General features: G+C 41.0%; 1 protein-coding gene across 4 annotated transcripts in view; it reads left to right on the top strand.

The window, feature by feature from the left end:
* Positions 1–57: 57 nt before the first annotated feature.
* COPG2 (COPI coat complex subunit gamma 2) overlaps positions 58–12,184 on the top strand; it is a 112,651-nt gene continuing 100,524 nt past the window's right edge. The window contains exons 1-4 of one of the 4 annotated variants that reach the window (XM_026511173.4): positions 58–187; positions 1,391–1,443; positions 2,020–2,100; positions 4,643–4,714. In XM_026511173.4, coding sequence (XP_026366958.2) covers positions 151–187; positions 1,391–1,443; positions 2,020–2,100; positions 4,643–4,714 — 243 coding nt within the window. In that variant the 5' untranslated portion in view covers positions 58–150. The remainder of the gene's footprint in view (positions 188–1,390; positions 1,444–2,019; positions 2,101–4,642; positions 4,715–12,184) is intronic. The other 3 variants (XM_026511163.3, XM_026511180.4, XM_048212810.2) reach the window with 3 other exon arrangements.

Genomic DNA, 12,184 nt, shown 5'->3' with positions numbered 1-12,184 from the left:
CGGGGGAGGGCGGGCCTTCTCCCCGAGTGACGGGACGGCGACCCAACCGGCGCCAGAGCACGGGGCCGGCCTTCCTGCAGTCTCTTCCGCTCGCCGGCTGCGGCGCCTGGGACGGTTGCGGTGGGTCTGGGCGCTGGGAAGTCGTCCAAGATGATTAAAAAATTCGACAAGAAGGACGAGGAGTCTGGTACGCGCTGGGCTTCTGACGCCCACCCTCAGCCGCGGGGGCCCCTTCCCCGCCCGCCGCCACCTGCTCTCGGGGGCCGCGGACCCGAAGGCGTGGGCGCCGGTGTGCCAGGGGGCCGGAGTTGGAGCCCGCCCCTCCCTCCGCCCGGCTCCGCTCTGCTGCAGCCTGGGGCCTGCCCCTAGCCCCTCCCCCGGGCGCCGGAGCCTCCTCTCGGGTCGCGCGCTCCCGTCCCGCGCCCGCGCGCCGCGTCCGGCAGCTCGGCGGCCCCGCCCCCCGCTCCCGCCCCCTCCCCCGGGCGCAGCCCCTCGGAGGAGCCTCCGCCGCGCTCGCCGGGGGTGGGCTTCCCGCAGAGGAGGCGGGCCCACGGCGCGTGGCGGAGGGAGAGGGTGCGCGCGTGTGAGAGCGGGGGCGCTGGTAGTGGTAGGCCCAGAGTGGGTCTGGGCTAGACGGGGCAGTGAATGCGTGTGTGTGTGTGTGTGTATGAACTTGGAAGTGCCTTGAACCTTCCAGTCTTCCCGGGGACCTTAACTCTGTCCGCTTCCCAGGGAGCTAAGACTGGCCCGTGGTACATAGGTCGTTTAATGCTCAGACATCCAAAAGTGAGTTGCGTTCCTAATACCGGTCTTTGGTCCAGAACAAATGGGGATGATGCTGAGCCACCTAAAAACAATACCCCCCCCCCCCCCCCGCCCCAAACTCCCGAACCAAAACCCCTCAGTGTTTGGTGCTGCTCTCCCATGGTGTGGTCGAGGTTTGGGTTAGTAAATTTCCATGGCCCCTTCCAGCTTGATAGGATTCTTTGCTAAACTCTTTTCTGCCTCGCCTTAGTTGTTGAAAACATGTAAGATAGTGCTTGCCTTTGGGGAAATCCAAAGGGCCCAACCACAATCTCATTAATCTTCGCTGTGTGCACATGACATGTACTAGTCACATTCATGTGAAAAGAGGACGGGGGAAGAAGACGCTCATTTTGGGCAGGGATCCCGCAAAAGAGAAGTACAAGATCTTCAATGACTAGCAATGACAGCTAGTACCAGAATAAAAATGATTTTATTCAATTTATATGTGTATTAGTAATGATTGTCATTGTGATATCCAAGTGGTCACTTCACTTAGGTGACTATCGCAAGCATTCAGTACCTCTGTGTAGACAATAAATTTGTCTAGGACAGCTATTAAAGACATTTTTTGTTTATAATATAGGTAGTGGCTCCAATCCTTTTCGGCATCTGGAGAAGAGTGCTGTCTTACAGGAGGTATGACTTGGAAGTATGCTGTGTTCTTTCTTTTCTATTCTATTTTAGAACGGTGGGCAGAGAACCCCTGGAATATGATGACCCAAAATAAGAATTGAGGAATGTAATACTTGTGTTCGGAGAATACAGATTGAGGGAAATTTCCAGGAAGACAGGTTACTTCTAGGAGGGTCTAGAGCTTATAGATATGCAACAACATGTCAACTCTCCCACATGTTGGTAATTTTAAATGAAATGCCAAAGCATTGTTTGGTACAATGTTACTGAAGGAAGTTGTAGACATTAAGCTAATTGTATTCAAGTGCTGTAGGTAAATATTGTGATTCTTACTTAACACATAAAGCCCATAAAGTTGAAGTACTAGCTCTAAGGGAGTCAGTGTAGGATGGAAAATCAAGACCATATCTAATAATGTATCATATACTGTGATAAATTGAAAACTGTAAGCAGTTAACATTATTTGGATATTGTGACCAAAATATGTAATCGTCTATTTGATTAAAGTTGATTTTTTGTGATCTGTGATAGAAATGATAGAAAATATACTACGTATAACAATGTTTTTTGTCCCCACAGGCTCGTATATTCAATGAAACACCTATCAATCCAAGAAGATGTTTGCATATTCTTACAAAGATTCTTTACTTACTGAACCAGGTAAACTATTTTGATTTTCCTTGGATTTGTTTCTTGGAATAGAAATACATAACATGCAGTGAAATACTTTCTGGAAAGTATAGTTATTTTTTTAAAAGTTACTTAATTTAAAAATATACAGTGTTTGATTAAGGTAAAGATACATAAAACTTCTTGAGGACCGGATTATGACACATACTTCTATTTTATTCACAAGGTACTAGACCAGCTAAGCACACAGCAGGTCCTCAACCTTGATTTGAATTTAACAAGTTTTAGTTAACGTTAAAACATGTTGTTTAGTCTTGTTCAAAGGTCTTTATGTCCCTCCAAAAATACAGTACAAAATCTTAGACAAATTCCAGATAAATATTTTATTTTTTTTTGAAGCGGGATTAGTATGACAGTGATGTTTTTCAAGCTTTGATTTTAATATTTAGATTTTATATATATTATCCCTAGTGTACCATGGCAAGCGATATGATTCTGATCTTAACCATGTTGTGCCTTAATGTCCTTTTCTATAAATGGGGATTATGGTAATGCCCGTTTTGTAAAGTTGTGATGATTCAATGAGATAATGAATGTAAAGCACTGAGAATAATCCTGGACATGCACATTCAGGAATAGTTTTCATTCAGTCATTCAGCAAATATTTATAATACACCTGCTGATTCCTATGCACTGTTTTAGGCTCCGGGGTTATAGCAGACAAAACCATAGTATTTGCCCTGACAGAACATAGATTCTGTTTGCTGTTATTGTTATTAATTTTATTTTTTCTTGTGTTTTTGTTTGTTTTGCTTCAGACTAAAAAAGTCTCATGAAATGTCTAGGACCTTAGAAAATGTGATTTTGTTTCTTAGATTCACACACACACACACGCACCACGCACACCCGAATACACATTTATAGATACTTCAGGTGGTTTACATATGATGTTAAGAAGACTGTGGTTTCCAATTTGAATTCCATGAAAATATCTTATTTTTACTTTATTTCAAGACTGAAGACATGATGAAGATTTGTCATTTGCAAATGGAGACGGAGCAAGAAGTGCATACTTTTACATAAAATATTTTCTTGCACATACATCATATCCTTGTGTGGTAGCATATCAGAGACATTTAAGGCAAAGTCAGTTTGATTTCATTTTTCAAAGCACACATTGGGTCCAGGTTGGCTAAATCCATGAAATAAGCAGTTTCGCGTAGTTGAAGGTGTGGTGTGGGGTAGCATCTGCTTGTATTCTGACCAGTACCTCTTTGATGGGCAGCTCATGTTGAAACAGTTCATTATCTTGATAAGGAAATGACCAGTGTAATCTGATAAATAAACACAAAGACATAAACAGGTTTGGGAACCTTAGTTTTATCTTTGACCTAGTTCTTGGTATTGCTTTATGGAAAAATACTTTTAAATTTCTACCACAGCTGACCTACTCATATATTCTGAATTTCAAGTCCAAAAGTAGGGACTTAGGGTTTACTGATATGACTGAAAAGTGCCTGGACTTCTATACGTTCGCTAAGTAATTATGAAAGAAAGAGAGGGAAATCTCTTGCTGATGAGCACGTTGGGTACTCTGGTTTAAGTAATTGTGAATTCTTATACTTTGTCTTTCATCCTCAACTTTTAAAGTTTTTCATCAAAATTTGTTTATTCTTATACCCACGACAAATGGTTTGAAAACTAGTTATAGTCCATGTGAGATCTGAAGCCCTGAAGAGTGATGGAGCCTAACGCGTTAGGAGGATTGCTTTTAATGAAATTGAATATTGAAATGTTCATGTCTCAGGTGGTCTGTAATCTGGAATTTTTTGACTGTGAGTGAAATAGGTTATCTAACATCTTGCTGCTTAAAAAATGTCATTCTCAGACCAGCAGCAGTTGCATCACCGGGAGCTAGTTAGAAATGCAAAAATTTCAGGCTTCACCCAGAGCTACTGAAGCAAATTCTGCATTTTGGCAAGATCCTCAGATGATTTATTAAGCATATTAAAGTTCTGATCCAAAGCCTTCCTTTTATATAAGTAATCTGGTTCCTGCCTTTTTGGTTGGTCCCTTTTTGCCATGTTTTCTGGGATTCCTAACATATAGTTCTTTACAATTTAATATTTATTGTGCTCCTGTAATATGGCAGGCTTTGTGCTGGGCATTGGATTGTAGAAATATAAAAGGTGTGATCTCTGCTTGTAGGCAGTGTAGTAATTACATGCTATTCTGATTAGGAACTCAACTTGCTACTACTTTCTACCTCCTTGTAAATTGTGGTTATCTAGGGAAATTAAAATGGTTCCTGCTCAAAGGTTAGAGACTACTATTCCAGAAATTTTATAGCATGGTGTGTGATATTGAATTATTTTAAATAAGAAGTGTACTAAATGGCCATGCAGGTTTATAAATTGAAAGCCAAAAAAAAAAAAAAAAATAGCACAGAGGCAGAATGTTTACAAAGAAAATTTTTTCCCCTGAGTTCTAAAAGATTTTTGCAGAAATAAAGAGAAAATCCTTTATATACATTTTTCTTTAAGTTTAAGAAATTGTTTTCAATTTTCCTTAGGGTGAACACTTTGGAACCACGGAAGCCACAGAAGCCTTCTTTGCCATGACTCGATTGTTTCAATCTAACGATGTAAGTCTTTTTATTTTATTCTTTTAGGCTGGAAAAGCTCCTTTTATTCTTTTTCCTTGGGGAACTTAGAGTGTCCCAAATTAGAAAAGGTCACTTGAAATATTTAAAATTACTTAAACATTATTTATCCTTACCAAAGTTTTAAGTGTTCATGAAAGGCCATATGAATGTGAAAGATTGACGGTATACAGCATAGAGCTGTTCCCCCACAGATCTCTCAGGCAGTCCGAAGAGCCGTTCGTATCCAGCGTGTGGCACGCCACTGTCAGTGGGCTGGAGTGGAAGCCGGTGGACGTAGCTACCACATCTCTAGGTTCCCAGTTTCTGGTGGGCCTGGGGTTGCTGCGGGTCAGCAGCGGGGCTGGCTGTGAGAAGACGAGCCGGAGCAGCGTGGGGAAGAGGACATGGGCTAGGGGGAAAGAAGAGTAAAGACAAACTAAAGCGGCCAGTATCTCTGTGTGTCTCATCACCTGAAACCCCCCCGACTTTCAGAGCATAGTGGCTCTGCTGCTTTACCTCTGTTTTGTGAATGCGGTGCATATTTCTCTTGTGCCCCGCTCTCGCTCAGAACCTACAGGGGAGGGAGTTCTGGGAGCTAGACTTCCCAGCTTTCTGTTGATGTAAATTGTCCAAATCTTGCAGTATTTTTGGTATGTACTACATATCTTCATGGGCCGCATTTTCTGCCCAACCCCCAGGAACTTCTAGGATTTGAGTGTGGTTATATGTCTGGATAACGATAAGCTTCGGGAGTAAGTCCTCAGGAGCTCAGCGTCTCTTGTAGGGCAGCTGTCTCTGGTGAGGCCATTACACATTCTTCAGGCAAAGGGAGACTCATTTCCTCAGACAGAGTGAAGAGCTGCTCCTAGTTGCAGAGGAGGCTTGGGGGAATTTAGGGGTTCAGGGTACTCAGCTTCATCAGAATCTGCCCGTATGTCCCCATCCCAACTTTCAGGGTCCCACTCCTTCCCCATGCAAAGCCTTCCCTTTCATCTAAGCTGCCTCACAGGGTGTGTATTGCATTTGCCTTGTCTTTCAGCCACATGGAGGGTTTGCTTTTCAGAATTCTCAGCGTTGTGTTCACATGACACAGGCTTTCTATTAAGGTTTTGTGAAAGACTTCTAGTCCCTTACCCAGACCTGGACTGTGAATTTAAAACTCTGGACTCATTTCTTTTACCGAGTTCTCCAGTGTGCTTAGAAGCCCCTGACCCATTATATAACACATTTTTTACAAAATATTCTATGGCAGCAACTCCTGGGTTACCCAAACCTTGTCTTCTGTAGGTCCTTAACGATGCTTCCCTGCAGGTGATGATTTAAGTGTTTCGCCTCTGCATGCCACAGACGACTAGTATCCCCTTTACCACTGCAAACAGGGCATTAATGCCTTTTATTAAATCAGAGAAGCAATTTCAGATTTCTCTTGTTAAGATCCTGTTTCCCTTTAATCACTTCCTGTGCCAGAAATTCAGGGTTCAATTGGGGAAGCAGAACCACTGTGATGATGATAAATTTATGTAGCAGAGGAGTTAGACTAGAAAGCCAGGCATTCCAGGCTGCCGGAGTAAGGTCACGAAGAGGGACTATTAAAAAAGTTATGGAAGGCTGTTGCCTCTTTGTGGCTCTCTGAACTTGCAGCCCCAGGTTGCTGTTGCTCAGAGGGATGGCTGTGGGGAAGAAGAGCTGGCCATGGGGCAGGGAGGAGGGTGCAGAGCAGGGAAGAGACCGCGCGAGGACAGGCTCGAAGCCTCCAGCACAGAGGTCGTATTAAGGAAAGAAGGCATGAAATCGTTTTCTGGGAAATGGATTGGGGGAATGTAGGTTGTTGGACAGTACGCATGGCCCCTTGCAGTTACTGGTCACGAACTGAAACTATTACCTGGTGGCACAGTGAATGTTTTCCTCCAGCTCCAGGCTTCTGGTTGTAGCATGGAATGGTTACAGATTGGATTTCGTCAGGGTCAGGGTTTTGCCACGTTAGTAAACAGAGGGAAGAGCAAGGAAGTTGAGTGATTGAAATATTAACTGTGGGATCTGGTTAGGAGGCAGGTAAGAACAGGGGCTGATTGGAACAGTAAAGAGTTGATCGGGTCCATGGATTGATGGAGTGAAAGGGCTGCTGGAGTCAGGAGTGGTGGCTGGAGAGTGAAATGCTTGGAAATGAAATTATGAAAGGGATACTGTTATTGATGGGGATGACAGTGGAAGAGGGTGATGGCAAAAGGAAGGACGACAGGATCCTGGGAGAAGAAGTCAATTCTACCAAGTGGTTAGAGTTTTAGAAATATTGTCTGTATGGATATTAAAGTCACCAGTGATTATTACTGGGCTAATATTGGAGATAGCGGTGGTGAACAAGTTACTAATATATATATTTTTTAAATGAGGGAAGTAACTGGAAGTCTATATATGCAAACACGAGTGGTGGCAGGTGATGGAGTCCAAAGGCATGAGCTTTAAAGCCAGAGATTTTTAGGGGAGAACACGGTACAGTGGAAGAAGGCGATGTAGAGATTTTGAACAGGCAGTGAGCTTCCCCACCTGTAGATGTGGTGGCTGAGGGTTAAAGGAGAGACAAGGGGCGGGGGGTGGATTCTGAGGGAGGAGCGAGGTTAGAGACAAGATGGGGACTTTCGGAGAAGAGTTAAGGATATAAGGGATTTTGCAGATGAAAGTGCCGCAGAACATCATGGAGGGTTTGGGATTTGAGAAGGATGGAAGGTGTAGTCAGATTAGGTGCTGTTCCCAGCTGCGCTGGCAGTGGTGTCCAGGTGATGAATAATGATGAGGATATTTTAGGAGTTGTGTAGTGACTGAGGTAAGGAGCCACGTACAGCATGCTGTGATTCGTTTTGATGGCCCCTTAGGCAGAATATGGAATTGAGGGGGTGATTTTTTGGGGGAAGAGAAAGAGGTGGGGATTTTGCTGGCAGCATGGGGAGCTTCTTCCTTTTCCAGCCGTCCTTTACCAGAGGGAAATTACTATCTTGAGATTGGTAACCTCCTGTCAGTGTTTATATCTATATGTATTGTATATGTTTGTAGCCATAATCTATACTTCGTATTTTTGTGTGTTTAAAAATATAAGTGGGGGCGCCTGGGTGGCTCAGTCAGTTAAGCGTCTGCCTTCGGCTCAGGTCATGATCCCAGGGTCCTGGGATCGAGCCCTGCCTAAGGCTCCCTGCTCAGTGGGGAGCCTGCTTCACCCTCTTCCTCTGCCCCTCCCCCTGCTCATGCTTTCTCTCTCTCTGTCTGCTCTCTCTGACAAATAAGTAAATAAACAAAATCTTAAAAAAAAAAAAAATACAAGTGATCAGAGGTACCTGGGTGTCTCAGTCGGTTAAGCTGCCGACTCTTGATTTCAGCTCAGGTCATGGTCTCACTGTCCTGGGATTGAGCCCTGTGTCAGGCTCCATGCTGAAAGCAGAGTCTGAAGATTCTCCCTCCCTCTCCCTCTGCCCCTCCCCCTGCTCTCTCTCTCCCTTTGTCACAAATAAATAAATAAATCTCAGACAAATATATAAGTGATCATATTATTATTGCAGTTTTCAGAATTAATGTTTTTGAGATTGACCATCTTGCTGTACATACTTCCACTTTATTCAGTCACTACTACATGTGATCCCAGTGTGTTAATATACAGTATTTCTACTCATTTATCTATTCTCCCATTGGTCGATATGTGTGGCTTCCACTTCTTTGCTGTTACAAGTGATATTATACAGGGTGCCTGGATGGATCAGTTGATTACGTGTCTGCCTTCGGCTCAAGTCGTGATCCCAGGGTCCTGGGATCAAGTCCCTCATCGAGTCTCTCATTGGGCTCCCTGCTCAGCGGGGAGCCTGCTTCTCCCTCTGCCTGTTGCTCCCCCTGCTTGTGCGCTCTCTCTGACAAAATAAAAGAAAATCTTAAAAAAAAAAAAACACCAACCCCCCCCAAAAGTGATATTATACGTAATGTTTACGTACATGTCTTGTGCACATAGTGAGAATTTTTCTGGGATAGATACCTACAACTGGAATTTCTAGATAATGGCAGTTATTTGATCTTATCAAATTCATCTTTGAACTGATCTTGTCCTAATTTGCACAGACATTGCTTCAAATCTGTGCTTGTTCTGATTATAATTTCTTATTATTGGACCTAAATATTTGCCATTCAGAAGAATGTGAAATGGCATCTCTTTGTGGTTTTAATTTGCATTTTCATGATCATTGCTGAAATTGAAACTCTTCCTATGTTTAGTGGCCATTTTACTTTCCTCCTCTTGAATTGTCTGTTCATATTCTTTGCTTATTTATATTCCTCTTACTGACTTATAGGAAATTTTTTTTTAGTGTTTAAAAAAAACAGCTTTATTGAGTGTAACGTACATATTAATAAAATTCACCAATTTTAAGTGTACAGTTCAGTGAGTTTTGACGAGTGTGTGGAGTCATGGAACCATCCCCACAGTCATGATACAGACACCTCTCACCACCCCAGACTGTGCCCCTGTATCCCTTAGTTGTCTGACCCTCCCTCAACCTCTAGCACCTAGAAGTCAGTGGTCTACTTTCTGACAACACAGTTTTGCATTTTCTAGAATTTCACTTAAATTTAATCATTTAGTACATAGCCTTTTATGACTTTTATGTCTTGTTTCTTTCTCTGAGCTTATGGCCTTTGAGACTGATCCAAGTTTTTGTGTGTATCAGTAGTTTTTCACTTCTGTTGCTGAGTAGTATTCCATTGTATGGAGGGGGTCTAGTTTACTTATCCATTCACAAGTTAGTGGTTTTTTGAGTTATTTCCAGCTTATGGATATTATGAACAAAGCTGCTAAAAATATTCAAGTCGAAGTCTTTGTGTGGACCTACTTTCATTTTCTTTGCTTAATATCTGGAAGTGGCACTGTTGGGTTTGCATTTCCTTCATGATGAATGTATTAAGCAAATATATGCTTATTTGCCATCTGTATATCTTTGGTGAAGTGTCAGTTCAGATCTTTTACTTAAAAAAAAAATCATGCAATTTGTCCTCTTATTGAGCTGTAAGTTGTCTTTGTATTTTGTGGATACAAGACTTTTTATCAGATGGGCATTTTGTAACTATTTCCTGCCAGTGTGTTGCTTGCGTTTTCATTCACCTACACTGTGGTCTTCTCCATTTATTAAAAAAAAAAAAAAAAGTACAATTTTCATAGAGTAAGATCCACCCTTTTTAGGGTATAGTTTTATGACTTTTGACAAATGCATACAGTAGTTATTATCACCATTGCAATCAAGATTTAGAATGTTTCCATCCTTCCAAAAAGTTCCTTCCTGCCTCTACATACGATCTATTCTCACCATCCTCAGCCCCGGGCCGCCATGGGTCTCTTCTTTCTGCGTAGTTTTGCCTGTCTGGAAGGTCAGACAAATGGTAGCAGACAACATGAAACCTTTTGAGACACTTAGCATACTGCATTTGATGTTTGTCCACGTTATTGTTTGCATCAGGAGTTTGCTTCTTTTTATTTCATTGTAGTATTTATTATATGGATGTACCTCAGTTTACCTGTTTGCCCTTTGAAGGATATTTGGTTTGTTACCAGGTTTTGGTAGTTACAAATACAGTTGCTATGAACATTCATGTACAAATTTTTAAACATAAGTTTTTATTTTTCTTGGATCAGTGCCTAGGAGTGGGATTGGCAGGATCATATATTTAACTTTGTAAGAAGCTGCCAACCTTTCTTCCATTTCCACCATCACTGTTTGAAAGTTCTAGTGACTGCATTCTGGCTAGCACTTGGTATTGTCTTTTTTTGCATTTTTAAATTTGTTTCTTTTTAATTTTAGCCGTTCTAATAGGTGTATGGTGGCATCTCTTTGTAGTTTTAATTTGCATTTCCGTAATGACTGATAATCTCAAACATCTTTTTGTGTGCTTTTTTCCTTTATCTATATCTTCAGTGCTGAAGGATCGGTTCATATCTTTTGCCCCTTTTTAAATAATTTGATTGTATATTTTCTTATTTTTGAGTTTTGAGAAGTCTTTGTGTATTCTGGGTACAAGTCCTTTATCAGATATGTTTCTTAAATATTTTCTTCAGTCTGTAGCTTGTTTTTTCATTTTTTAGTCTTTCAAAGAACAGAAGTTTTAAATTTTGATGAAGCCCAGTGTATCAATTTGTTTTTCTGTTGTGGATTATGCTTCTGATGTATATTATAGAAATCTTTGCCTAACCCAGCATCACAAAGATTTTCTCCTGTGCCTTTCTTCTAGGCATTTTGATCCATTTTGAATTAATTTTTGTATATGGTGTAAGGTAAGGGTTGTATTCCTTCTCCTCTCACCACCTCCTCCTTTTCCTCCTACTTTATTTTCTCGACAAATGGTACTGGAATAGTTGGATATCAGTATAGAATGAGGAGGAAGAGGTGATGATTGAGTTACATTGGCACACTGGAACATTCTTTTGTTTCATTAATTTGTATCTTTATTCTTATTCCAATACCACACCGTCTTGATGACTATACCTTTATAGTAAGTTTTAAATCAGGTAGTGCATGTGTTCCTTTTTTTTTTTCCTTTTTCAAAAGGTTTGGGTCTTTAGGTTCTTTGCCTTTCTATATGAATTTTTAGAATCAGCTTCCATTTCTATTTTTTGAAGTCTGCTGGAACCTTTATGAGGATTACACTGAATCTGAAGATCAATTTGAGGAGAATTGACATTTTAACATTGTGGTTTTTTGCTCCATGAACATGGTATTTAGCTCCCCTTATTCAGGTTTCTTTATTTTCTGTCAGCAGCAGTATTATAGCTTTTAGCATACAAGTCTTATACGTATTTTGTGAATATATCCCTAAAGTAGTTAAGATTTTAAAAATACTATTGTATTGTTGGTACGTAGTTTCTAGAAATTAAATTGGTTTTTGCATATTCCTGTGATTTTGTTAAATTCATTTATTAGTTCTAGGAGTATTTTGGAAGATTCCTTAGAATTTACTTTTTCCTTTTCAAACTGTATGCCTTTGATTTATTTATCTTACCTTACTGTCTTCTTGCACGTTGTACAATATAAGTAGAAGTGATGATAGGGGACATCCTTGGTTTGTTCTTGATCTTAGAGGGAAGGTATTTAGTCTTTCACCACTAAGTATGGTGTTAGCTCTTAAGTTTTTCACAAAAGGCCTTTATCAGGTTGAGGAAGTTCCATTCTATTTCTAGTTTGCTGAGAGATCGTGTGTGTGTGTGTGTGTGTGTGTGTGTGTGTGTGTGTATGTGAATGGGTATTGAATTTTGTCAAATGATTTTTCTATATCCATCGGATTATCATGGCTTTTCTTTTTCAGTATGTTAATATGGTGAGATGCATTTATTCATTATTCTGGAAAATATAAAGTCATTTCTGTTTGTTAAAACTTGTTGAGGATTTTTGAGTCTGTAGTCATGAAATATATTGATCTATAGTTTTTTTTTTCTAATGTTTTTGTCTGGGT

Source organism: Ursus arctos, unplaced genomic scaffold, assembly GCF_023065955.2.
Source record: "Ursus arctos isolate Adak ecotype North America unplaced genomic scaffold, UrsArc2.0 scaffold_3, whole genome shotgun sequence".
Classification (NCBI taxonomy): Eukaryota; Metazoa; Chordata; class Mammalia; order Carnivora; family Ursidae; genus Ursus; species Ursus arctos.
This window is presented reverse-complemented; position numbering and strand designations above follow the sequence as displayed.